At 46.0% G+C, this 27,166-nt stretch overlaps 1 protein-coding gene across 5 annotated transcripts in view; it reads left to right on the top strand.

Moving 5' to 3' along the window:
* CCDC149 (coiled-coil domain containing 149) overlaps window positions 1-27,166 on the top strand; it is a 140,794-nt gene that overhangs the window by 98,425 nt on the left and 15,203 nt on the right. For all 5 annotated transcript variants that reach the window (XM_073574683.1, XM_073574685.1, XM_073574682.1 and 2 more), the window contains exons 7-10: window positions 13,109-13,181; window positions 18,348-18,432; window positions 19,354-19,498; window positions 20,239-20,315. In XM_073574683.1, the coding sequence (XP_073430784.1) occupies window positions 13,109-13,181; window positions 18,348-18,432; window positions 19,354-19,498; window positions 20,239-20,315 (380 nt within the window). The remainder of the gene's footprint in view (window positions 1-13,108; window positions 13,182-18,347; window positions 18,433-19,353; window positions 19,499-20,238; window positions 20,316-27,166) is intronic.

Genomic DNA, 27,166 nt, shown 5'->3' with positions numbered 1-27,166 from the left:
ACACTCTGCTCACACTATGAGTACACTCTGCTCACACTATGAGTACACTCTGCTCACACTATGAGTACACTCTGCTCACACTATGAGTACACTCTGCTCACACTATGAGTACACTCTGCTCACACTGAGTACACTCTGCTCACACTTTGCTCACACTCTGCTCACACTATGATTACACTCTGCTCACACTATGATTACACTCTGCTCACACTCTGATTACACTCTGCTCACACTCTGCTCACGCTATGAGTACACTCTGCTTACTCTATGATTACACTCTGCTCACACTTTGCTCACACTCTGCTCACACTCTGCTCACGCTATGAGTACACTCTGCTCACACTGATTACACTCTGCTCACACTGATTACACTCTGCTCACACTTTGCTCACACTATGATTACACTGCTCACACTATGATTACACTCTGCTTACACTCTGCTCACACTCTGCTCACACTCTGCTCACACTCTGCTCACACTCTGCTCACACTCTGCTCACACTTTGATTACACTCTGCTCACACTATGATTACACTCTGCTTACACTATGATTACACTGCTCACACTATGATTACACTATGATTACACTGCTCACACTATGATTACAGTCTGCTCACACTATGATTACACTCTGCTTACACTCTGCTTACACTATGATTACACTATGATTACACTCTGCTCACACTTTGCTCACACTATGAGTACACTCTGCTCACACTGATTACACTCTGCTCACACTGATTACACTCTGCTCACACTTTGCTCACACTGCTCACACTATGATTACACTCTGCTCACACTATGATTACACTCTGCTCACACTATGATTACACTACTCACACTATGATTACACTATGATTACATTGCTCACACTATGATTACACTCTTCTCACACTATGATTACACTATGATTACACTGCTCACACTATGATTACATTGCTCACACTATGATTACACTCTGCTTACACTATGATTACACTCTGCTCACACTATGAGTACACTCTGCTCACACTATGAGTACACTCTGCTCACACTATGAGTACACTCTGCTCACACTATGAGTACACTCTGCTCACACTGATTACACTCTGCTCACACTTTGCTCACACTTTGCTCACACTATGATTACACTCTGCTCACACTATGATTACACTATGATTACACACTGCTCACACTATGATTACACACTGCTCACACTTTGCTCACACTCGGCTCACACTATGATTACACTCTGCTCACACTATGATTACAATATGATTACACACTGCTCACACTATGATTACACTATGATTACACTGCTCACACTATGATTACACTCTGCTCACACTATGATTACACTCTGCTCACACTCTGCTCACACTATGATTACACTATGATTACACTGCTCACACTATGATTACACTCTGCTCACACTATGATTACACTCTGCTCACACTCTGCTTACACTCTGCTCACACTCTGATTACATTATGATTACACTGCTCACACTTTGATTACACTCTGCTCACACTATGATTACACTCTGCTCACACTATGATTACACTCTGCTCACACTATGATTACACTCTGCTTACACTCTGCTTACACTATGATTACACTCTGCTCACACTCTGCTCACACTGAGTACACTCTGCTCACACTATGAGTACACTCTGCTCACACTATTACACTCTGCTCACACTATTACACTCTGCTCACACTATTACACTCTGCTCACACTATTACACTCTTCTCACACTGATTACACTCTGCTCACACTTTGCTCACACTATGATTACACACTGCTCACACTTTGCTCACACTCAGCTCACACTATGATTACACTCTGCTCACACTATGATTAAGCTCTGCTCACACTCTGCTCACACTATGAGTACACTCTGCTCACACTATGAGTACACTCTGCTCACACTATGAGTACACTCTGCTCATGCTATGATTACACTCTGCTCATGCTAGGATTACACTCTGCTCACACTATTACACTCTGCTCACACTGATTGCACTCTGCTCACACTATGATTACACTCTGCTCACACTATGATTACACACTGCTCACACTATGATTACACTCTGCTCACACTATGATTACACTATGATTACACTGCTCACACTATGATTACACACTTCTCACACTATGATTACACTGCTCACACTATGATTACACACTGCTCACACTATGATTACACTCTGCTCACACTATGATTACACTCTGCTCACACTATGATTACACTGCTCACACTATGATTACACTCTGCTCACACTATGATTACACTCTGCTCACACTATGATTACACTCTGCTCACACTATGATTACACTCTGCTCACACTATGATTACACTCTGCTCACACTATGATTACACTCTGCTCACACTATGATTACACTCTGCTCACACTCTGCTCACACTCTGATTACATTATGATTACACTGCTCACACTATGATTACACTCTGCTCACACTATGATTACACTCTGCTCACACTATGATTACACTCTGCTCACACTCTGATTACACTCTGCTCACACTCTGATTACATTATGATTACACTGCTCACACTTTGATTACACTCTGCTCACACTATGATTACACTGTGGTCACACTATGATTACACTCTGCTCACACTATGATTACACTCTGCTCACACTATGATTACACTGCTCACACTATAATTACACTCTGCTCACACTATGATTACACTCTGCTCACACTATGATTACACTCTGCTCACACTATGATTACACTCTGCTCACACTATGATTACACTCTGCTCACACTATGATTACACTCTGCTCACACTATGATTACACTCTGCTCACACTATGATTACACTCTGCTCACACTATGATTACACTCTGCTCACACTATGATTACACTCTGCTCACACTATGATTACACTCTGCTCACACTATGATTACACTCTGCTCACACTATGATTACACTCTGCTCACACTATGATTACACTCTGCTCACACTATGATTACACTCTGCTCACACTATGATTACACTCTGCTCACACTATGATTACACTCTGCTCACACTATGATTACACTCTGATTACATTATGATTACACTGCTCACACTTTGATTACACTCTGCTCACACTATGATTACACTGTGGTCACACTTTACTCACGCTCTGCTCACACTTTGCTCACACTATAACATTCTGCTCACACTCTATGAGAATAGGGCTGTTGGGGACTATCTCTAAAGGGCCAGTCACACTAAGGGTATGTGCACACGTAGTTTTTAGTCTCTGCGGATTTTGTAGAGAAAACCGCAGGAAATCCGCAGGACAAAGTGCTGCGGTTTTTCTGCGGTTTATCTGCGGATTATCTGCGTTTTTTCTGCGGTTTTGCCCTGCGGTTTTACACCTCATAATGGATGAGGTGTAAAACCGCAGCGTTTCTGCACCAAACAATTGACATGCTGCGGATTGTAAACCGCAGCAAAACCGCATGGAAAAAAACGCAGCATGTGCACAGCTTTTTTGATTTCCATAGGAAATAAAGGTACTGTACAACGCAGCAGAATCTGCTGCGTTTCTGCAGAGCCAAAAACGCTGCGGAAACGCAGCAGAATCCGCAGCGTGTGCACATACCCTTCGAGATATCGCTAGCAATATCGCTATAACTAGTGACGTTATAGCGATATTGCTAGCGATATCCCTGTGTCTGATACCTACAACCCGCTCCCCCGCTGGTTATCGCTGATCGAGCGAGAACGTCCTGGACTGTTTCTCGTCGTCAGCTTCCTGCGGCGCTTCCTGCTGTGAAGACGAGCGACGCGTGGAGCCGGGCGGGAGGACGCAGGATCGCCGTGTCTGACAGGTAAGTAGTGACCCCCGTCCCCAGCGATGTCGCTGGTGAGATCTGCCTGTGTGGCAGCTCACTAGCGACCACTTAGCGATGTACCAGCGATCCTGACCGCGTCATATCGCTGGTCGGGATCGCTGGTACATCGCTAAGTGTGACAGTACCTTTAGATACTACCTGGCTTCTCACAGTTTTCTTTTGGAGCCTCACCAGCCTGAACTACGAGATGCCTGGGCTTTACCATGTCAGGTTGGGCACAAATGAGAAACCTCACACAACCCCTTTAAAGTATTTTCCACTTGCATCTTTTCTTTGTTCCTTCCACTTCTGGAATGCAACAGAAATATCTAAATAATCAGTGGATATGTTTGCTTTATCTCCTCCTTTCGAATCATTATAACTTTGTGTTCTTTCAGAATGCTCTACAACAGTTGGGCGATGGGAACACTGGGTAATGGTGAGCTGATGTAATGGTATTAAATGAACCTTCAGGGACTCCGAGTAATACAATCCCTAAACGACATCTACTAAAGAACATTTAGTTAATGAAAAAGTAGCTTCAGATGCAAACATTGGACTGTAGAAAGCAGACGTAGAGCTTCACACCGTGTTCCCATACATCTATACGCTTTACATCAGGAGAAAAAAGCATTCTTTTTATAAGAGGGAAGGTTTCATCAGGACAGTTATGCTTCTCAGACTCGTTCCTAGGTTTCTGTGTTTATAATGTTTAAGATATATAGCAAAAACATGCTGACAGATTCTCTTTACAAGACCAAATTGTACTTTACTCACCCTCCCCAGGTCAAACACCAAGTGTCCTCTGCTGCTCCCAGTAACTGTTATTGTCTGCAGCACTGATGTCACTTCAGCAGCTCTGCAGCCAATAACTGAAATAGTGGCTTGTGCCATTACATCGGGCAGAGCTAAGCTCGGTGATTGGCTGTAGCCTTGTGGGTGTGACATCAGCACTGCAGACAGTACCAGAACCTGGACCCTGGAAGGGTGGGTGAAGCAGGGTTGGTTTGTCTTGTTAAACAGGCTGGGCTGGGGAAAGATTGTCCCAATATGTAGTTGGTGTAACGTTAATAATAATATATATATATATATATATATATATATATATATATATATATATACACACAGTATGTGTGTGTGTGTGTATATATATATATATATATATATATATATATGTAATGGTCAAAATTAAATAAAACAACAACAGTGCTTTCAGACCTCAAGTAATGCTAAGAAAACAAGTTCATAATCATTTAGAAACAACAATGCTAATGTTCTAACTCAGGAAGAGTTCACGGTTTCTTATACTTTCCTTGGTTAAATAAGACTTGGTTCAGGTGATCACCTAATCAGAAGCACATTAAGTAGAATGAGGTGTACTCTGGTTGGATTTCAGCTGACACTGGAATGGATTGGCTGTCAGACATGTAGAAAAGCTGATTTTTATAAAACTGTGCAGTGGTCTCTTAATTTTAGCCAGAGCTGTGTATATGTTTATATACAGTGTATGTAATATATATATATGATTCGCTATGCCGTTCATCCCACAGTCAGGGCATTGCAGTAGCTTAGGTATCCAAGTTTACGGCCACTGATATAGTGACTACAGTAGTTATGGGCGAACCCGAACATCTAGTATTTTGGCACAGACCCCGAACACGGACTTCTCCAGGTAGTCTGTGTTTCTGTTTGGGTTCAACACCACGAACATCGATTGTTTACCACGCTGTCATGTGTCTAGAATAGAGGGGTTCCATGCCATTTTTAAAAAATATTTAAATTTAAAAAACAGAGTGGAGTTTCCCCATTTTTTACAATCAGCCTAGCTAAAACAGACAGCTGGGGGCTGGTAAGGAGCCATGGATATTGCCCCCAACAGCCTAAAAACAGCAGCCTACAGCCGCCCCAGAAAAGGTGCATCTATTTGATGCACCAATTCTTGCACTTTGCCCACCTCTACCCACTTGACCTGGTTACAAACTCAAAAAACAATACACACCATAAAATAAAATGGCAATGAAATATATGTCTCTTAATGTATAATATGGGATAATACCGGGCTGTGGAGTCGGTAAGCCAAACCTGCGACTCCGACTCCTCAATTTCCCTTACACCGACTCCGACTCCCACATACATTGCTTATATTTAAGTGAAAAATTTCTTGTGGTACAATGTGAACATCAGACATTTAATCATTTTTATGATACAATAATCAAGACATTTTAGATTGAACATGATATATATTTATTGGAATACAACTTTAGAACACAAAAAACTGTAATAAATTGTAAATATGTAATACACTATGTAATATCGATTACATATATATATATATATCTCACTATGTAATAAACTATGTAAGTGGCAAAAAACAGTTTTCAACAAAAACATACTAAATAACATTTGTGCAGTCCATGAATTTGTTCTAAGAAACCTCAAATCTGACCTAATAATTTTAAGGCCAGAGAACAACCTCTCTACACAAACTTGGGTTGGAGGCAAAGCCGTAACCACATGGGCAACATCCCCAACAATTTCCGGGTATAAAGGAATTGCCTCATGCACAGTCAGTACTGATGAACGGTTGAATTTTTTATTTCTTTAAGAGCAAGTGAAACATTTTGCTGAAATATGGTCAATCTGCTTGCTATAGGAGACGGAGTGAAATCTTTTTCCTTGCGGCAACGCTTTGCCTGCTCCATGTCATCCAAATACTTGTCAAAGTCAAACGCCTCATCTGATGAGGATGAAGATATGGCAGCAGTAGCACTGGCAGGACCCAAGTCCTCTTGCATCTGGCAGTCCTCCTGTAGGCTACTCATCCTAACTGCTACCGCAGTCAGAGCTTCTTTTCCTTTAGTAAGCTGTTGATCATCAAGCAATATACGATGACTTGAGTCCACATAAACAGCTGCCAGAAAAATTTTATTTTCCAATAGCTGTGTCTCTCTCCGTTTCATTGAAGCAGAAATGCCTTCTGCGATTAAACCTCCTCTTTGGGACAGGCAAAATAGCAAGTTCTTCAACTCCCTTATGAAAATGCCAGGAGTTAAATCCTCAGCTTGTAATTTTTTAGTTACGGTAAATGGGTGATTTTTCAATTCCTTCAATTCAGCCACCTGTGTCCATTGACCTTCATTTAGGGTTACCTGAGGGTTCGCCATATCTATAAGAAACGGTTTTAGTTCAAGCAATCGCTCAATCATTAAACAGGTGCTGCCCCACCGAGTGGCTTGATCGACAATTGCCCCTTTCCCAGGCAATAACCAATTTCCTCACTTTTCCAATCAGATTTCCAGCATGTCCCGCTTGCAGGCTATCGCTTATTGCCAGCTGCAGTGTGTGCACAACTTTCTCACTTTCTCCAGCTCGGGGCCCAGGAATCTGATCCTGTGCGGGGCAGGCACCCCTCCCCCTCCTCTCTCTGGTGAAGATGGCAGAAGACAGGACAGAGGAGGGGAGATTGCCCCCTGCAGTCTGGAGCTGGTGCAGGATGGGAGCACTGCAACATACAAGTGAGTTTTGATAGGTGCGTGCCCCTGCTTCTAGGGGGGCAGCTGCCCCCCCTGCCCCTCGCTGGCTATGGCCATGATTCACACGGCGTTTTTGCGGATCTGTTTTTTGCAGTAAAATGCAGTGACTCTGGGCATCCCAGCAAAGTCAGTGGGTTTCAAGATATGACATTCAGACACATCGTTTTGTGAGGATCCGTTTTTGGGCTGAATGACCATGTCAGTTTGTGTGGGGGTTTTCTAATCTGCTTTTGCTATTGAAAACATTATCTATGAGCTCAAAAACCTTTCAGGTGATGCGGTTTTTTAAAAAGCTGATCTGCTTTTGCAGCTGAAAAACGTATCCTCAAAAAACGCAGCAAAAACGCTGTGTGTGAATGTAGCCTTAGATCAGGAATAGAACAGCCATTTATAGGTCGGGTCATAACTTTCCCAAATTCCTATGAACAAATATTCAGCACATTCTGCATTGAACTACTGTACCCAATTTATTATATATTTTAGGAGTCGGTCCATTTTATTCCGACTACACCAAAATGAGCACCGACTCCACAGCCCTGGATATTACCATATGTGCCATTAAATGTGTGACATGGAAATATTCAAGGGCATATCGGCAATAACATAGAAGATGGAGGAAAAAAGGCAGAGTTTACAACGCGATTGTTAAAAAACATATTTTCTTTATTAATTCAATGCAAAATATAAAAATATGGGTAAGGGTGGAAATAAATACACAGGGAACAAGAAGAGGATGCAATACACGGGGGCAGGTAAAATTGTCATATCAAAAATTGAGTGAATCATAGCAGCACAAAAAAAGTTGAAAATTGATGATGATGAGAGTCTGCTGGTTTGAATACCACAATATGTAAATATGTGAAGTTGGATCCTCAAAAGAAAAACATGAAGCAGGGATGATGAAAAAAGACTGGATAAAAAGTAATCAAAAGAATACAAATGATAAAGTGCATGTGCGAATATTATCCCCCTTAACACTGCAACGAGCATGGCTGATAAAGTGTGACAACGTACAGGATGATATTATAACGAAGTGCCAATGTTATACTATAATGTCTCTATCAATGGGGTGAAATAGATCAATGCTCATCATGCGAGGATTCACATAATACCATGTAAAGAAAGGGTTAAGTATCTGCTGAAATCAGTGACTGCTGTCTCAAGGATGCGTTCACCCCGACGCGCGTTTCGGTGTTTGCCTTCGTCAGGGGGAATATTTTTCTTTTGAGGATCCAACTTCATATATTTACATATTGTGGTATTCACAGACTCTTATCATATATATTTGTATATTTTGCATTGTATTAATAAGGAAAATATATTTTTTAACAATTGGGTTGTATACTCTGCCTTTTTTTCCTCCGTCTTCCCATTTGACCTGGTGCGGTGGCATGCGGGTAATTTGTGGGGTTGATGTCAGCTGTTTTATGGCCGCTAACCTCAAGCCAGTGGCGTAGCAACTGTTTGTGGCGCCCGGGGCGGTCGAAAAATTTGCCGCCCCTTTGGTCGATGATAATCCGGAAGCATCAGGAGAGCCCACACTACACTCAAAGATCTAATTTTTAGTCTGCTACTAACTCTGCTGTTATTATTTCTACATTTCTAGACTTTCATCTTCTTGCAGTTCTCTCTCTATATATATATGTATGTATTAGCTTGATGATGCTGGATGAAGACCTAATGGCTTTTTTTAATAATAATTTTTAATAATGTGACAGAAAAAAACAGAAAATATATGGGGAGGAGATGTACGAGGACACGTATATGGGGGGATGTACGAGGACACGTATAGGGGGAGATGTACGAGGACACGTATATATGGATATGGGGGATGTACGAGGACACGTATATATGGGGGGGATGTACGAGGACACGTATAGGGGGATGTACGAGGACACGTATATATGGGGGGATGTACGAGAACACTTATATGGGGGATGATTATTGTATTAGGACACCTGTGGTGTGATGTCTATGTGGCATGTGACAGCTGTCTGTGGCTTCTCCCGTACAGATGTTGGTGGTGCATTCTCCGGTAATGGCCGCGGTGCACCCAGCAGCCTCTCCCACAAATCGCCCCCATACCATGCTCCCCAGTATCCCACCTCACCCCGTGCAGTACTGTCCTACCCTTTTCCTCTCGCTCCCAGCCGGGGCAGCAGCACCGCCATATTCTTTCCTCCTCCCGGGAGCATCAATAGGGCGGAGCCTCTGCAGCTGCTACGGTGCCAGGACGGGACAGAAAACCTAGGAAAGCAGAGCTGCTGCTGTGCTGACACATGCGCAGAGTGTACACACACAGGTGTATACACACACACAGGCATACACACACACATAGGTGTATATACACACACACACACACAGGTGTATACACACACACACGTGTATACACACACACACAGACACACACACACAGGCATACACACACACAGGCATACACACACTCATAGGTGTATATACACACACAGGTGTATACACACACACAGGCATACACAAACACAGGCATACACACACACATATGTGTATATACACAGGCGTACACACACACAGGTGTATACACACACACACACACACAGACACACACACAGGCGTACACACACACACATAGGTGTATATACACACACACAGACACACACACACACAGGTGTATACACACACACAGACACACACACAGGCATACACAAACACAGGTGTACACACACATAGGTGGATACACACACAGGCGTACACACACATAGGTGGATACACACACATAGGTGTACATACACACACACATAGGTGGATACACACAAACAGGTGTACACACACACACATAGGTGTACACACACACACATAGGTGGATACACACAAACAGGTGTACACACACACACATAGGTGTACATACACACACATAGGTGGATACACACACACGGGCGTACACACACACACACACACACAGGTGTATACACACACACACACAAACACAGGCATACACACACACAGGTGTATACACACACACACACACACAGGCATACACAAACACAGGCATACACACACACATAGGTGTATATACACAGACACACACACAGGCGTACACACACACAGACACACACACACACACAGGCATACACAAATACAGGTGTACACACACATAGGTGGATACACACACACAGGTGTACACACACACACAGACACACACACAGGTGGATACACACACAGGTGGATACACACACAGGTGGATACACACACACAGGTGTATACATACACACACAGACATACACACACACAGGTGTACATACACACACACACACACACACACACATAGGTGTACATACACACATAAGTGTACATACACACACACAGGTGTACATACACACACACACACACAGGTGTACATACACACACACACAGGTGTACATACACACACACACACAGGTGTACATACACACACACACACAGGTGTACATACACACACACACATAAGTGTACATACACACACACACAGTGTGGCTGCATGCACAGATCCTTTCGCTGCTGCACATGGTGAGACACAGGCAGCGGTGTTGGTGGCACATAACTGCACACAATGGAGGCAGACACACACCCAGCGCAGCCTGTGATGAGGATGACAGCTGCCTGCACACAGGGCCGCCGGGGGCAGCCGCAGACCACCTTACCCCAGCCCCGCACTCACCAGCTCACTGCTTGGCTCTTCCTAACATGGCTCCTTGTGTGCATCACATTCCTGGCAGTCGCGACCATCCCACCATGACAGTCCTCCAGTGCAGCGGGGCTGACGTCAGCACTGCCTCTGCCCAGCGCAGCGCTGCTCACTGAGGGTCCAGGCGGAGAGGAGGGAGAAGCTGCTAGGTAGCAGGGGTACAGAGACTCCCGATAGGCGGAGGAGAAGGATGGAGGAAGGGTGGGAAGAGGCTGCATTACATTACCCCCTCACTGCACAGCCCCGCAGGCCGAAATGTACAGTCAGTGAGTCCAGGCTCCGCGCTTCTCCCACAGAGGAGAGGAATTGCTTCTGCTGCCGCGCCGCCCCCACACACGTGCCGCCTGGGGCGGACCGCCCCCCCGCCCCCCCCACGCTACGCCACTGCCTCAAGCCCACAGGATGGTAATGGCGAGGCATCTATAAGGTGCCTCTCCAAGTACCAACACCATAGTTAGATTGTAAAAAAGACACAGCATGAATAAATTCCTTTATTTCAAAGAAAGACACAATCACTTTTATTTATAATAAAAATGAAAAAGCACAGTGTCTGGCTGTGTCTCTATTACAATATGACTATGGGGGTTAGTAATGGGGGTGTCTTATAGAAGCCTCTCCATTACTTAACCCCTGGGCTTAATGTCACCTGATAATACAAAGATGACATCACTCCCACAAATATTACCCCACTTGCCACCATCACAGGGCACCATCTGGCGCTTAGCCTCGCTCTTCCCTTTTGCCCTGTTAGGCCTGTTTCACACTTCAGTTTTTTGTGTCAGTCAAAATCCGCCAAAATGGCGGAAAGCGGATCCGTTGCTAAACTGATGTGAACGGATGCCACCGGACCGTTTTTTTGACGGATCCGATGAATCAAGAATTTTAAAGGAACCGTAGCCCGGGGGGGAGGAGAGAGAGAAATGATTTCAGGGTTATATTTCCGTCAGACTTCATTCCTCCGGGCATGCGCACTCTAAAATGCGGATCCTGCAGCAAAAAAAAGTTGCATGGTCCGTACGGGCATGTCGGTGGACGCAAAAAATTTGGCGGATCCGCAAAAAAAGGATCCAACGGATGGCCATCCATCAAGATCCGCTGGTAATGCATCTCAATGGGGAAAAAAACGGATCCGCCAAAAAAAAGCGGATCCGTTTTTTTTTTTTTGTTTTTTTTAAACGGCAGATTTTGACTGATGGGCAAAAACGGAAGTGTGAAACAGGCCTTAGGGTGGAGAGTTTTGTAATATTTGTGTGGTTGATGTCCCCTTTCTATTGTCGGGTGACATAAAGCCCAATGGCTAGTAATGGAGACGCATCTATAAGACGCCTCTCCATTACTAGCCCTGTAAGTCATATTGTAATAAAGTTACAGCCAGAATAAAGTCCCTTTATTTGACATAAAAAAGCACAGTTATATGCATCGTGCGGCTCATCCGTTGAAGCCATTGTCAAGATAATTGCTCCTGTCAGTGTCTAGAGCTGAGTTCCCGCCATGAGATAGTTCACCGGAGTTCGTAGCTGAACCCCGGTGAAATCACTTACAGCACCGCTGCATGAGAACTTTCATTTTGCAGATGACAGCGTGGCAAACAATAGATTTTCGGTTTTCCCACTCATCTGGTCTGGTACCCAAACATTCTTTAGCTGCTCAGCCGAACCCGTCGGACTTGAACATCCTCAGGTTCACCCATCACTAATAGGGACAGTTTGACAGTTAGTTAGGCAGCTCTTGGTGGTTGTAACCATGGATACCTAAGCTACAGCAATGCCCTGCACATGGGGTATGCAACATGGCGAATCTGAAGAACTATACCACATTTCTAATTGGAGGTATTTGCTGTTACTACACCTGCTACATATTGGGATAGGATCTTGTAGCTGGGAATACCCCTTTATTCCTCTCCTGTTCATTATCCGCAGTTTACAGAGGCCTCCCTGCTGGTTCATTCTCCGTCTCTCCTCGACAGTGCTTCCATCATCGTTGTGCGCCTCTTCTCTCACCCCAGACCTCTTCACTGAGACTCTTCCTTATTTTCCTGCAGGTATTTGCAAGAGAGATTGAAGCAACTGCAAGAAGAAGTTAATCTGCAGAAAAGCAACATTGTCAAGTACAAGGTAAAGAAAGCCGGATCTTGTTTGGATTTCTTGCTCCTGTGTAAGTTCGTGTCCCAGAATCAGGAGCGCAGACTCCCGGATGGATAAACCTGGAGGCGCGACTTCTCCAGAGAAAACACGAATGGTGTCGTGTGGTAATGCCAATTGCGCACTGTAAACGGATGGGTATAACAGTTTGTTTTTTCAATTTTGTTGTAAAGGGGGTGCTCCTTTTTAGGAAATCTTGGTCGGATGCAATTTGGTATAAAATAAATCAAATTGTGCTGTGCTCACCGTTTCCAGGTCCACCGTTCAGTCTCTGCATTGGCTGTGGCGCTGATGCCACGTGAGCCAGTCAGTTAGCGGCTCTGAGCGGGTATTCTGTCTAGATGGGCAGAGCCTCTGAGCTCACTGATTGGCTGCCATTTCATCGGCGCCACAGACAGTGGCGGAGACTCAACTGTGGACAAGGGGATGGCGGCGGGTACAGCACGGATTGTTTGTTTTTACAGTATATATGAACAAATGTTAGCTAAAAGGGGACAACTCATTTAATCAGGATTTATTTTATTCTTTTTTTCACTTTTATAGCATTTTTTTTTCCATTTTAGAAATTTAATTTTTTGACCATTCAGGGATTTTTTATTAATTTTTTTTTTCTCTTTATTTTCTTTCTGTTTAACCCATAAAAAACATTTATGGCATATTCTACAGTATATGCTGTAAATGTCTGATAGATGCTGGTCCCACAACTGGGACCAGCAGCCACCTCTAGAGTGAAGGGTCCCTGATCCCCCTCCCCCCTGTTTTATCTGTCATCTGACCCCCTGTGAGTGGAGAGGTGGGAGCACATGCTTCGGATCTCTCATTCATTGCTATGGGAGAGTATCTGCTCACTACAGCAATGAATGGAAAGAGCCGGCACATCGCCAACACCTGCGCTCTTCCTGGTGGTCGGACGCCAGGGATTAGAGGATCAGCGTTCTAGAGGTTCCAAAAAGCTTCCACTCTATTGTCTCTCAATATTTTTACTATATTTTGGCACTTACATGTGGAGTAAGTCAGTCTTTAACTTCTTTTTGTACAATGATTGAATGTTTAAAATAGTAAAAAAAAATGTTCATTTATATTTTCTACCGCAGGTTACCCCTATATTACCACCTGGCCTCTGAGCTCCAGTGGGAGGGGAATATAGCTCTGATACCATACCACCATCAAAATGAGTATAACTTTTAGGAAAAACAGAAATAATGCATTATCCCATATCAGCCAAAATCCTTTTTTTTATATTTTCGGACGAGGATGACGTTACAGAACATCCTGAGCTTGGCACCACACCGATTTCATTTAGAGGCAAAAGTGTCATCTTCTGTCCGTGTAACAGCTTCCTTCATTATAGGTGTGAACATGTCCCAATATCTCACCCCGGTTATATCACTACAGTAATTACCATTACACACCATACATACTGGGCCTCCAGGGGCAAATGTAGGATTGTTAGAGGGGTGTTTTCGTGTCCCTGGTTATACTCCCTTAGTTGGCTTTCTTAAAGGGCATGTATCATGAGAAAGTTACTTTTGTCGTACACTTATTTATTTGATTTTTTTTCCTTCAATTTTCCATATATCTATCTTATTTTTAAGTCCAAAATCTTGCAATTTTTCACACTAGCCTCTAACCCTTATATTAGACTCCCTGTTCTGAACAGAAGGCTTTTCAGAAGTCTCATCATCACAGACAGGATTATAGTGGCAGGTAGTAACACAGGATCTACCTATCATAATAAGTAATGTCACTCACGCTTCCCATTCTATACAGAAAGCTTATCAGAAGACTTATTATCTTCACAGACAGGATTGCAATGGCAGGTACAGCCTCTGTATACAGTAAGTAACACAGGATCTACCTATCATAATAAATAATGTCACTCACGCTTCCCATTCTATACAGAAAGCTTTTCAGAAGTCTCATTATCATCACAGACAGGATTACAGTGGCAGGTATCACCTCTACATACAGTAAATAACACAAGATCCACCAATCACAATATGTGATATCACAGCTCCCCTCCTCTCACTCACTGCACAATGTCCTTTGTCTTCATGAGAACATGCTCATTAAATACTTCAATACAGTTCAGACGGGACTGGGTCCTGCTATTGCTGCTAATGTGCCTGTGCCCCACAGGAAGTAGGAATTTAAGATTAGGTCTTGTGGCCATTGTGAAAATTGCAAGCTTTTAATTTTTTATAGGCAGTGATATCAAATGAAGATGAATCGCTCTTTAAATCCGGTAATAGGTCATTTTCGGTTGACACATTCTCCTGCTGTTCACATTTTACATAGGCTTCAGGTTTCATACTAGCATCCCTGTAATATTTTGATGGTCAAGTAGTAGTGATCCTATAATATTTAATCTAAAAAAAAAATGGTCCAGAATCTTTTTTTTTCCCTTAAATTTATCAGTCAGAGCTCCACATTACCTGCTTTGCTATATTTAACTAGTGAAATGCTAATGTTGTGTGTGTCTGGATCTGCCACTAGAGGGAGCTCTGTGCATTATGTATACAGCCCCCATGTAGCTCCATTATAAATTGCTGTAAAGAGCTCTGCTCCTAGTGGTGGGAGAAAGGATTACGATGGTTCAGAGGGCAGTCTTCTAGATGTAAGGACCCCTCATACTTTAAAGGGAAGGGGTCCTTTTTTTAGCATTTAAAGTGGTTGTCTGGTGTTATGGTACAAATCACTTTCCGGTACTGGGAGAGGAGGGTGCATGACCTCAAGTATGTGATTTGTGTACATGCGATCACATGCCAACTAGACGTGCGCAGCCTCGCTCAATGCAAGTGTGGAGGCCAGACGTGTTTAATCCAAATGTTGCCAGGAATGTGCATATCTTATACCTGCGGTCACATACCTGCCTGCTCCCAGCACCTGACAATCCTCGCAGTGCATGTAATGTGAGGTTCACAAGGCTGCGGTCATATACAGCTACCGCAGACTTGTTCCCCAAGGCTGGACAACCCCAAATATTGTCCCCAAAGATGGGCAACCTTAAAGGGGTTATCCTCTAGCAACATTTGTCCACTACAAGCAACATGTGTCTGCTGGAAAGGTGATCTATGTATGATCTATGGTGGTCAGACTGCTGGGACCCCACCATTCTCAACCAGCAGAGGTCCCATGTGATTGGAGCAGTAGTGAGCATGTGCGGCCTCTGGTCCCGTCACTGCCACGCGCATAGAGCCAATAATGGAAATGGAGCAGTGGTCACACACGCACACTACCACTCCATTCCTACTTTGGGACCCCAACTTTCGTGATTGGTGGGGTCTCAAAGGTCGTGCATGAATCGCCTGTTTCAGAGATCTAATATATAAAGCTCAATGTGGGTGTGTGTGTATGTATGTGTGTCCGGGATTGGCATCCGCACCGTCGCAGCTACAGCCACAAAATTTTGCACAGTCACACGTATGGTCCCCGAGAGCGTCATAGGCTATGTTGTGAGGCGAAATTTTAACCCCGCGCATTCCAATTCACCAAACAATTTTGCCCCTATCTACATAATGGAGAAAAAGTGAAAGGAAAAGTGTTGGAGGCAAATTGACAGCTGCCTGATGTGAACAAGGGGGACTTAAAGAATGAGAGCGATGGCGCCAAAGAGTATATACCATACAGTTGCTAAGGTGGGGCCCTGACATGGGATACTCACCACACACGAGGATATGAACACACACACAAAATGCGCCACACACTACCACGTGCTTTAACACATATACCACCCTCAGCACACATTTCACCACACATACACCAACCTCGCCACATAAAAGTCGAAACACGAAAGTCGCCACTCAAAACTCGCCACGCTGTCCCAGAGCCATTTAAAAGATGAAAAATGAGCTGTGATTGGTTGCTATCAGCAACAGTTTTCTTTGTAGACAGTTGTGGAAACTGAGGCCTATTATTCTTATCATTTCTATGGTGTCATCGTCCTTCTGTAAAGCTGGAAATAACACAATTTATTACCGTGCCGACACAGACCACCCTCTGACACAGACTGCAGGGGGAGCCCAGTATCACACAGGATAGGATTAGATACACGGCTCAGCAGTCAGTATCACACATGATAGGATTAGACACACAGCTCAGCAGTCAGTATCACACAGGATAAGATTAGATACGCAGCTCAGCACACAATATCACACAGAATAGTATTAGATACATGGCTCAGCCGACAGTATCACACAGGATAGGATTAGATACACGGCTCAGCAGTCAGTATCACACAGCATAGGATTAGATACACAGCTCAGCAGTCAGTATCACACAGGATAGGATTAGATACACAGCTCAGCAGTCAGTATCACACAGGATAGGATTAGATACACGGCTCAGCAGTCAGTATCACACAGGAGAGGATTAGATACACAGCTCAGCAGTCAGTATCACAGAGGATAGGATTAGATACACAGCTCAGCAGTCAGTATCACACAGGATAGGATTAGATACGCAGCTCAGCAGACAGTATCACACAGGAGAGGATTAGATACGCAGCTCAGCAGACAGTATCACACAGGAGAGGATTAGATACACGGCTCAGCAGTCAGCATCACAGAGGATAGGATTAGATACACAGCTCAGCAGTCAGTATCACACAGGAGAGGATTAGATACACAGCTCAGCAGTCAGTATCACACAGGAGAGGATTAGATACACAGCTCAGCAGTCAGTATCACGCAGCATAGGATTAGATACACAGCTCAGCAGCCAGTATCACACAGGAGAGGATTAGATACACAGCTCAGCAGTCAGTATCACACAGGATAGGATTAGATACACAGCTCAGCAGTCAGTATCGCACAAGAGAGGATTAGATGCACGGTTTTTATGTGCAATATAATCATTATAATTTGGTATAACTAACCACAGATGGTTACTGTGCACAGGCAACGCCGGGCTCTTCAGCTAGTAGGTAATAAAAGCTTGTGAGATAACCCCTGTCATTTGCTTAGCTACATTGGAAGAATGAATTGTGAGCCTTGCTTTTCTGACACTTTGGATAAATGAAGCTCTTCCGTCATACTGGAAATACTCATACTATGACTAATATTCACAGCCAATGTGCGCAGAGCAATTATTTCCCAATACGTCCTCTCTGCATCACTTGATCCTCCGCTTGTGTTTCAGAATGCGCTGGAGAAGAGGAAGAATTCTAGATCTAGCAGCAAATCTACCAGCAGCGCCCTGACGGGGGTGCTCTCTGCCAAACAAGGTACATTGGATAAGACAGCGTCTATCTTAAGCCCGACTCTGCAGAAAAGTGCCAAGCTTGACAACTATGCTCTTTTTGTGGAAAACTGCTTGCCATAAACTCGCTTGCCTTTAATGTGTCATTTTTTTCCTTGATGTAAATGCCGCTGTTCTCCTGATTTTGACGCTACTTTCCTTTTTTTCTACGCCTTTCCTTTCCTGAGATATGGCCCCCTTTTCCCTGTAGATAAATCTAGTCTCTTTAGCCAATTGGGCGTGATTCTCAAGAAGACTCCCACAGGGATGTTGATAGCCACCCCCACTTGGCTGTAAAGAGTAGATTTATATACAGGGGAAAAACTGGCCATAGCTCCGGAATGAAGAGGCGCAGGAACAAAAGAAAAACGGCTCCGGATTCAGGACAAAAGCGGCATTTACACCAAGTAAGAAAAAATTACATGTTTATGGCAAGTGGCAGACGATTTAGTATGCTATTACTTAGACGGATATTCCTATTGCTACGATATGCCACCATATGATCTATGAGGATTCATCCTTTGGGACCCCACAGTGATCTGGTGGATATGGGCTGCATGGTCTTGTAAGTTTCCATTGGTGCCCGAGTCTCGCTGCCCTTTTGGGATTTGTAGTTGGTCTAATTAATGTGAATGAGGCGGTGCCGCTGGGAAGGGAAAGCTTACCTCTCCAGATCCTTAGCGGCCTCAGAGATGAGTATCCCGCCAGTCATTGTAATAATAGGGTATCCCAATGATGCACCGTCACTTTCTAAGTAGGAAGACCCCTTGGATTTGCTCGGTGGGCTGCATTAGTGACATATTTCCAGAAAAGGCTTTTCTGTCTTACTTTGCTGACACTGACTCGCCGGATAGATTTAAGGACTGGGATCTTCATCCGTTGCCGTCTGTTCCTTTGTTTTGTGCAGTTCAGGAGCTGTTGTCAGAGGATCACGGATGCAGTCTGCCTGCAACTCCACAGTCCATCTCTGATCTCAAGTCTCTGGCCACGGCTCTGCTAGAAACCATTCACGAGAAAAACATGGTTATTCAGCACCAAAGACAAACTAACAAGTACGTGCGCTGCCCCCGACGGCCCCCTGTGTACTGTCCCCGCTACGTCCTTATTGGAAAGAAAAAAGAACATCCGAGATGTTTCATCGGGAAAGCTCAAGGCTCGGTCATTCTGAGCATTTCCCTTCAAATGATTGTACTCTGCATGTCTCAGAATAACTTTTCTCTCTTTTGGGCCAAATGAATCAATAATCAGATATAAAAAAAAAAAAAGAAAAATCTGGAAAGGTGGTCCCAAAAAGGAGGTTAAGCCCCCTTCCCCAGTGAGAGACCCCCGCAGCACAAATACAACTCTACATTATTGGACTTTTATTTTTGATGGGTAATGAAGGACCGCTAAATCTGTGATTAGCACCTAGACACATATATATTCCTGCCTTGACCATTAATGGGAATAAAAAAGGCAGATCCAAATTGTAGAGGAGATATTACACAGTGGTCCCTTCAATTTACATGTAAGGAGGATTACCATACAGTGCATTTAGTGCATGAAAGGTAGGACCTCTGGGACCATCGCCATAGCTGTCCCTATAATTCCTATAGACGTCAGTGGAGACTGCCATGTCCAAGCACTGCCACCGCTCCACTGATTTCAACAGTAAAAGCAGTCGTTCAAATTTGGTGAATAGTATGCAATTCTGTGCCCGTGACCTTGTAAGGTTGGCCGCCTCTTAGCTATTATGTCGTGTGGGATGTAAAATCTAATGTCGATTTGTGACTCATTTTCCACATTTCTCCAGGATTCTCGGTAACAGGGTGGCAGAGTTGGAGAAGAAGCTCCGGACGTTGGAGGTGTCGGGATTATGGAGTCTTCCTGGTCAGTTCTTTTCCTGGTCAGATTTTCCTTTCTTCTATGGTGTTTTCTCTGTATAGGGGCGGTTTCAGGCTAAGCGTCCACATCCAGCTGGCACGTGTGACCATAGCAATAATCTCTGTGTAAAGGGTTAAAATGATTAGGTGATTATTTTCACTGCTTAAAAGTTTTTGAATCCTTCCGAATTTTCCATATTTTTGACCTAAGTCTACAACAGATTTTAAATCAAACAGTTAAGTGAAAAAATGTTAGACTTTGTCATTTTTTAAATGAGGAAAATTATTGTCACAATCCCACCAGTGGGGTCGGTCAGCGGACGGCACGACACACACAACGGGATGGAAATGGGGAGAGGAAGGCCCTACCGATATGGAATGATGGACAGGACACCACCTGAGCCTGTCCCTGCACTCCACTAATGCCCTAAGCAGGTCCTTCCCTCCGCCGACGTCACGAACCTCGTCCCTCGCTGTCACCTTGCACTGTCCATGTTAGTGCACTGGCTGGCAAGGGCGCTAGCATCACCACTGCAGATTGTACAATACAGGGGGTGCTGACAAACACAAGACAGGCAAAGTAAAAGCACCACACTTGGCTTCCAGACTCCTCTGCCAAGCTCCACATCGCAGAGGACATAGAAACATGACTCCAAACTCCAGAAGTAGCGGACACCAGAGAACTGCAACTGCACGGCTCGTCCCCATAGACTAACTGTATCAACAACAGTCAGCTGATGCATCAAAGGATGATAGAAGTAGTCACCACGCACATCAGCTGACCTAGCAAGTCTGCGGTTACAGCAAGCTGCCAGCAAGGGAACTGACATTAACCCCCACTGGCCTGAAAGGAAAAAAACTGCATTTAAAACATAGTGGAACCAGAGCTGCCACAAAACCAAAAATGGATCGTGACAATTATCCAATATCATATCTGTGAGTGGCAAAAGTATGTGAACCTTTGCTCTCAATATCTGCTGTGCTGCCCTTGTGCAGCAATAACTGCATCTAAATGTTTCCGGTAATTGTTCATTAGTCCGGCACATCGGCTCGGAGGAATTTTAGCCCATTACTTCCTACAAAACAGCTTCAACTCTGTTATGTTGGTGGGTTTTCTCTCATGAACTGCTCACACCAGATTCTTCCACATTTCTACAAGATTGAGGTCAGGTCTTTCACTTGGCCAGTCCAAAACTTTATTCTTCTGTGTTCCATTCTTTTGTAGAATGTAGAACTACCGTATTTTTCGGATTATAAGATTCACTTTTTTCCCTCAAATTTGGGGGAGAAATGGGGGTGCATCTTATAAAGCGTATATACCTTACCGGTAGCGTTGCTGCAGGCTGAGATGAGGGGGTGTCCATCAGTGCTCCAGGTGCCCGACGGTGCTACGGAAGTGTCCGGCGCTGCGGGCCTGTCTGGCGGTGCTGCTGCGGGTGTCTCCGGTGCTGCGGGGGCTCTGCCGACATTTTATGAAATGCCAGAGCCCCCCGCAGTTCCATGGTTTCCTGTGTAGTGGACTCCAGGAAAATGGCCGCCAGGGGCGGAGCATGCGCAGATAGAGATCTCGGTAGATGAGAGCTCAGCGCTGAGATTTCATCTCCCGATATCTTGGTGCCGAGATCTCCACCTGCGCATGTTTCCCGGAGTCCACCGCACAGTAAACCATGGAACTGTGTGGGCTCTAGCCTTTCCCAAAATGTCGGCAGAGCCCCCGCAGCCGCGGAGACACCGGACAATTCCCCCCCCCCCTTAGCACCGCCGGGCACCCGTAGCAACGGAGACACCCGCAGCTGCACGGCCGGACACCCCAGCAGCATCAGAAATCTCCTTTGTTCATGCCATGATAGACTTCCTCAAACTTGGAGATCCCTCATCTTTTAAGTAAAACGGGTCGCCCACTCACACCTAATTGTCATCCCATTGATTTAAAACACCAGACCCTTAATTTCACCTTCAAATGATCTGCTAGTCCTAAAGGTTCAAGTACAGACGTAATATTGAATAATTTTCACCATTTAAAAATGACAAAGACTAATACTTTCAACTCATTTGTTTTATTTGGTTTTCTGTATCTACTTTTATGTACTTGTGTGAAAATCCAATGTAGTTTTAGGTCAACTTTATAGATTAATTGGGAAAATTCTGAAGGGTTCTCAAACGTTCTAGCATCACTGTATATAGCAAATATCTCATCCTGTCAAAACGCAGACATCCCAGTAATTATAATTATCGGGGCATCAGTCTGATTGTGCAGGTGAGATGGGACCTTGTGATTAATGGATGTAAAATCTGCAACTAAAAAGTGTTGCTCTGTGGGAACCATCAGTAAGCAGGCCTGTTGACAGTGTTTGTACATGTGCATAAGAAGGCTATGGCTAAACGGCTGCACTCGTCAGATGACGCTGAGATCACATCTAATGATTTTCTATGGTGTCACATCACGTGAATTTCAAATGTTTATAAATGTGTTGTATTTTCTGTCTCTGGTCGCAAATCACACGCTACTTAAAAGCGTAACACATGCAACTGTGACTAAAATGTGATTACTCTGTCGCCTAATTGGGGGACACAGAACCTTGGGTGTTATGCTGCTGTCCACTAGGAGGCGACACTATGCATAATCTGAAAAAGATTAACTTTGGCTCATCCTCTGCAGTATACACCCCTGGACGGCGTCAGCCTTCTCCAGTTTTTGCTTAGTGTCGCAAGGAGGCACACCTTTTTTCTTCCGTTTTTTTCCTTTTTTTCACGGAAATACAGATGAAGAAAAGTGGGTCTCCAGCGAGACTCCCGGCATGGCTCCCTCCTCGGTCCCCTATTAGGGGTACCCGGTTGAGGTCGAGGTGGTTTTTCCCCATGTCGCTCCCTCCCCAGTCCCTCGGGTCCTGGTTCGAGGTCGAGACCCCCCTCCTTCCCCAACCCCTTTAAGGGGTCTGGGTTGAGGTTGAGGCGAGGATGAAGACCCCCTGACGGTGACAGACGCACCCTCCCTAATCCCCCGCAGGGGGTATTAGGTTGAGACGCCTCAGGTAGGGTCGGAGATCAGGCAGCATTCCGCAGCTTCCAGGGACCCCAGGCCGGCTGAGAGATCCTGTTGGGGCCGGGGGGAGGGTGCGGACTGGATGGCACAGCAGAGACAGGGTTTTTCTGCGTCCCTGTCTCTGCAACAGCAGCGGCTCCATAGCGCTTCAGGGGCACCCCATACAAAAACCGCTGCCCCTGCTACCCCCACCGCTATCCAGTCGACCATTCTGGGGGGGTCTGGTACAAATCCGCCCCCCCCCGGACTACCGCGCCGCTCTGGAGCCCTCCTGGGCATCAGGCTTCTAATTTAGGCCGCGGCTTCGGCCTAGCTGAAGCCGCCGCCTTTTCCCCGCCCCCCAGCCCGCCCCCCGGATGACCAAAATGACACGCTGGAGTGTCATAGAAGGGGCGGATTGAGGCAGAAAGGGCGCGTTTTTACACAGCCCAGCGCGCCCTTTTCAGCTCTCCGCCCCCTCCTCCCTCTCCTCAGAGTCCCGGTGGCCATTTTTTCTGGATGAGATCCAGGAGAGGAGCATCACAGCGGTCTCCGGGGGGCACAGAACTTGGATCTGTCGGCGCTGGACCTAGGGGCACACCGGTGGGGTAAGCTCACAGCTGGGTTCTCATTACTCAGCTGTGAATCTATACTTCCTATAAGGCTTTCTGTGGGTTCCCTCTGCGTAGCCACCCCTGTACGATCCCTTATAGCCAGCCTCTGTGCACTGTGCCGGGCTCAAGGAAGAGAACCAGGTAGGAATGTTTCTATGCATTCTGTACAGCCTGCAAAGCCACGCTCCCTAGTGGCAGCACGTATCCGCACTGCCGGGACTGCATCCAGAATTCTGGGTCAGAACCCCAGGGGGAGTCCCTACTGACGCTTCAGTGTCACAGGCCATGCCGGAATGGGCAACTCAGATGTCTCAGTCTATGTCACAGTCCATAGACAACCTAACTGCTACATTACTGCAAGCTCTGCAGAGTCGGGCCCCGGCTATGGACGGTACACAGCAAACGGACAGCTTGTCTCAGGAACATGCTGCTTCCGACTCTCACAGACATAAGCGGACCCACAGGTCTCGATCACCTAAGTCGCACTATAGCACAAGGTCGTCCCCCTCTAGGGAGAGACAGCGTCATTCCAGGTCTCCTGGGCAGTCCCCTGCCACAGACAGACAGTGCAATTTACCACAGGGATCCCCCACCACAGAAGACCCCCGCCCCAGGTCGCCCTCCAGGGATCACCTTAGCGAGGCACAGGATTCGGAGGGCATTTGTGACTCCGACTCAGATAATGAAACGGTCAGGTCCGTGGTACCTTCTCCCCCTAGCAATACAGCGCTAGTTGAGGACATAATTTCTGCCATTCATCGGGTGCAAAAAATTCCAGAGTCGCCCCCGGAAGTCCCAGAACATAGGATTTGCTTCGAAAGTGTTCAAAAACCACCTAAGGTCTTCCCTAATCACGATGAGTTTGAGAAAATACTTACCAAACGGTTTGCGCAGCCTGACAAAAAATTCGATAATCGCAAATATTTGGAAGCGAAGTACCCCTTCCCACAGAAAGACACCAAACAATGGACAGATCCACCTGAAGTGGACCCTCCGGTTTCTAGGCTAGCAGCGCAGACTTTACTCTCTCTGCCGGATAGCTCAACCCTCAGGGACGCAGCAGACCGGCAAGTAGAACGCATGGCTCGTTCTATTTTCGAAGCGGCAGGCGCCTCTCTGGGCCCTGCATTTGCTTCAGTTTGGGCATCCAAGGCCATCCTGGCTTGGGCCAAAAAACTACAGGAGGGTCTTCAGGCTTCAAATCCTGAACTCTCGGACCAAGCGGTCCAGATGGCAGTGGTAGCAGACTACATGATTCATGCAGCCCTGGATTCCGCCAGAGGTGTAGCGGGAATAGCATCTAACGCCATCACGATCCGACGCATCCTCTGGCTGCGAGAATGGAAAGCGGATGCGGCCTCAAAGAAGTCCCTCACGCGACTTCCGTATTTTACTGGAAGACTTTTCGGCGAAAAGTTGGACACCATGATAGCCAATGCCACTGGGGGTAAGAGTACCTCTCTCCCTCAACTAAAACCGAAACGCACGTATAAACGAAGAAACCAGACGCGATTCCGATCCTTTCGGAATTCCTCAGGCTGGTCTGTTTCGCGCCCAGTGCAAAACCGCAACCGTTCTCCACGCAGAGACAACCCACGGACGCAGCAGCGACCGGACAGGGCTTGGCAGTCGAAAGCAGGCCAAGCGAAACCCAAGGGAGGAAAACCTCAGAACTTCACTTCATCATGACTCGAGACCTCCGGAAGACACCCCACCAGTAGGCGGCCGACTTTTACTCTTTCAGCAAGTCTGGCTGCCTATTACAGAAGACAGGTGGGTCAGGGAAATAGTGTCTTCCGGATACAAGATAGAGTTCACTTCCGTTCCACTGAACCGGTTCTTCCTTTCTGTTCCTCCAACACCACCAGAAAAGGCTCGTGTTTTCCACCAAGCGGTTTCCTCTCTCCTTCAATCAGGAGTTGTGGTGCCGGTTCCCGCGAACGAGAGATTCCGAGGATTCTACTCAAATTTGTTCGTAGTCCCCAAGAAAGGAGGCGGCGTCCGACCCATACTGGACCTAAAACAGCTCAACAATTACGTACGGGTCCGTCATTTCCGCATGGAGTCCCTCCGGTCCATCATTGCATCCATGGAGCAGGGAGAATACCTCGCCTCCATAGACATACAGGATACGTATCTCCACATACCAATTGCTCCCGCCCACCAAAGGTTTCTCAGGTTCGCGGTCAACCAAAACCACTACCAGTTTGTCGCCCTTCCGTTCGGACTCGCCACGGCTCCAAGAACGTTCACCAAAGTCATGGCGGCCACCATGGACGTCCTGCACTCAAGAGGCATCCTAGTCGTCCCGTACCTGGACGACCTCCTCGTCAAGTCTCCCACTTTCAAAGACTGCGAGGTCAGTGTCTCAATCACTCTAGACACTCTGAGTCGCCTGGGATGGCTAGTCAACCTACAGAAATCGTCGACCATCCCAACTCGGACTCTAACATTCCTGGGAATGGTATTCGACACCGCCAGGGGCCTGGTGCTCCTTCCCAAGGACAAGACATTGGCCATCCGTCTGGGAGTTCGCACACTCCTTCGCAGTCCTCCTCGATCTCTCCGGTTTGCCATGAGAGTCCTCGGCCGGATGGCAGCAGCAATAGAGGCAGTGCCATTTGCCCAGTTTCACCTCAGGGTCCTTCAACTAGCCATACTCAGATCTTGGGACAGGAACCCCTTCTCCCTCGACAGGGAGTTCAGGTTGACGTCATCAACCAGGAGGTCCCTGCATTGGTGGCTCAAACCAACCTCGCTTACACGAGGGAAGCCATTCCTCTCAGGACAATGGAAGATCCTGACTACCGATGCAAGGCTGTCAGGCTGGGGGGCGGTGCACCTACATCACAGGGCACAGGGCAAGTGGTCACCGAGGGAAGTGACATTGCCCATCAATGTTCTGGAAATCAGGGCCATTCTCTTGGCACTGAGAGCCTTTCATCACTTGCTTGCAGCCTCGCACATACGGATACAGTCGGACAATGCCACGGCTGTGGCATACGTGAACCACCAAGGCGGGACCCGCAGCGCCCAAGCGATGAGAGAAGTGGCTCATATCCTCCGCTGGGCGGAAGACACAAGGTCGGTACTTTCTACGGTACACATTCCGGGTGTAGAAAACTGGGAAGCCGACTTCCTCAGCAGGTAAGGAATGGACTCGGGGGAGTGATATCTCCATCCCGAGATTTTTTACCAGATCTGTCAACGCTGGGGAACCCC

This window comes from Dendrobates tinctorius, unplaced genomic scaffold (genome assembly GCF_039654945.1).
Source record: "Dendrobates tinctorius isolate UK_male_01 unplaced genomic scaffold, ASM3965494v1 ptg000039l, whole genome shotgun sequence".
Classification (NCBI taxonomy): domain Eukaryota; kingdom Metazoa; phylum Chordata; class Amphibia; order Anura; family Dendrobatidae; genus Dendrobates; species Dendrobates tinctorius.
The sequence above is the reverse complement of the archived record's forward strand: the minus strand, read 5'-3'. Positions and strand labels throughout refer to the sequence as shown.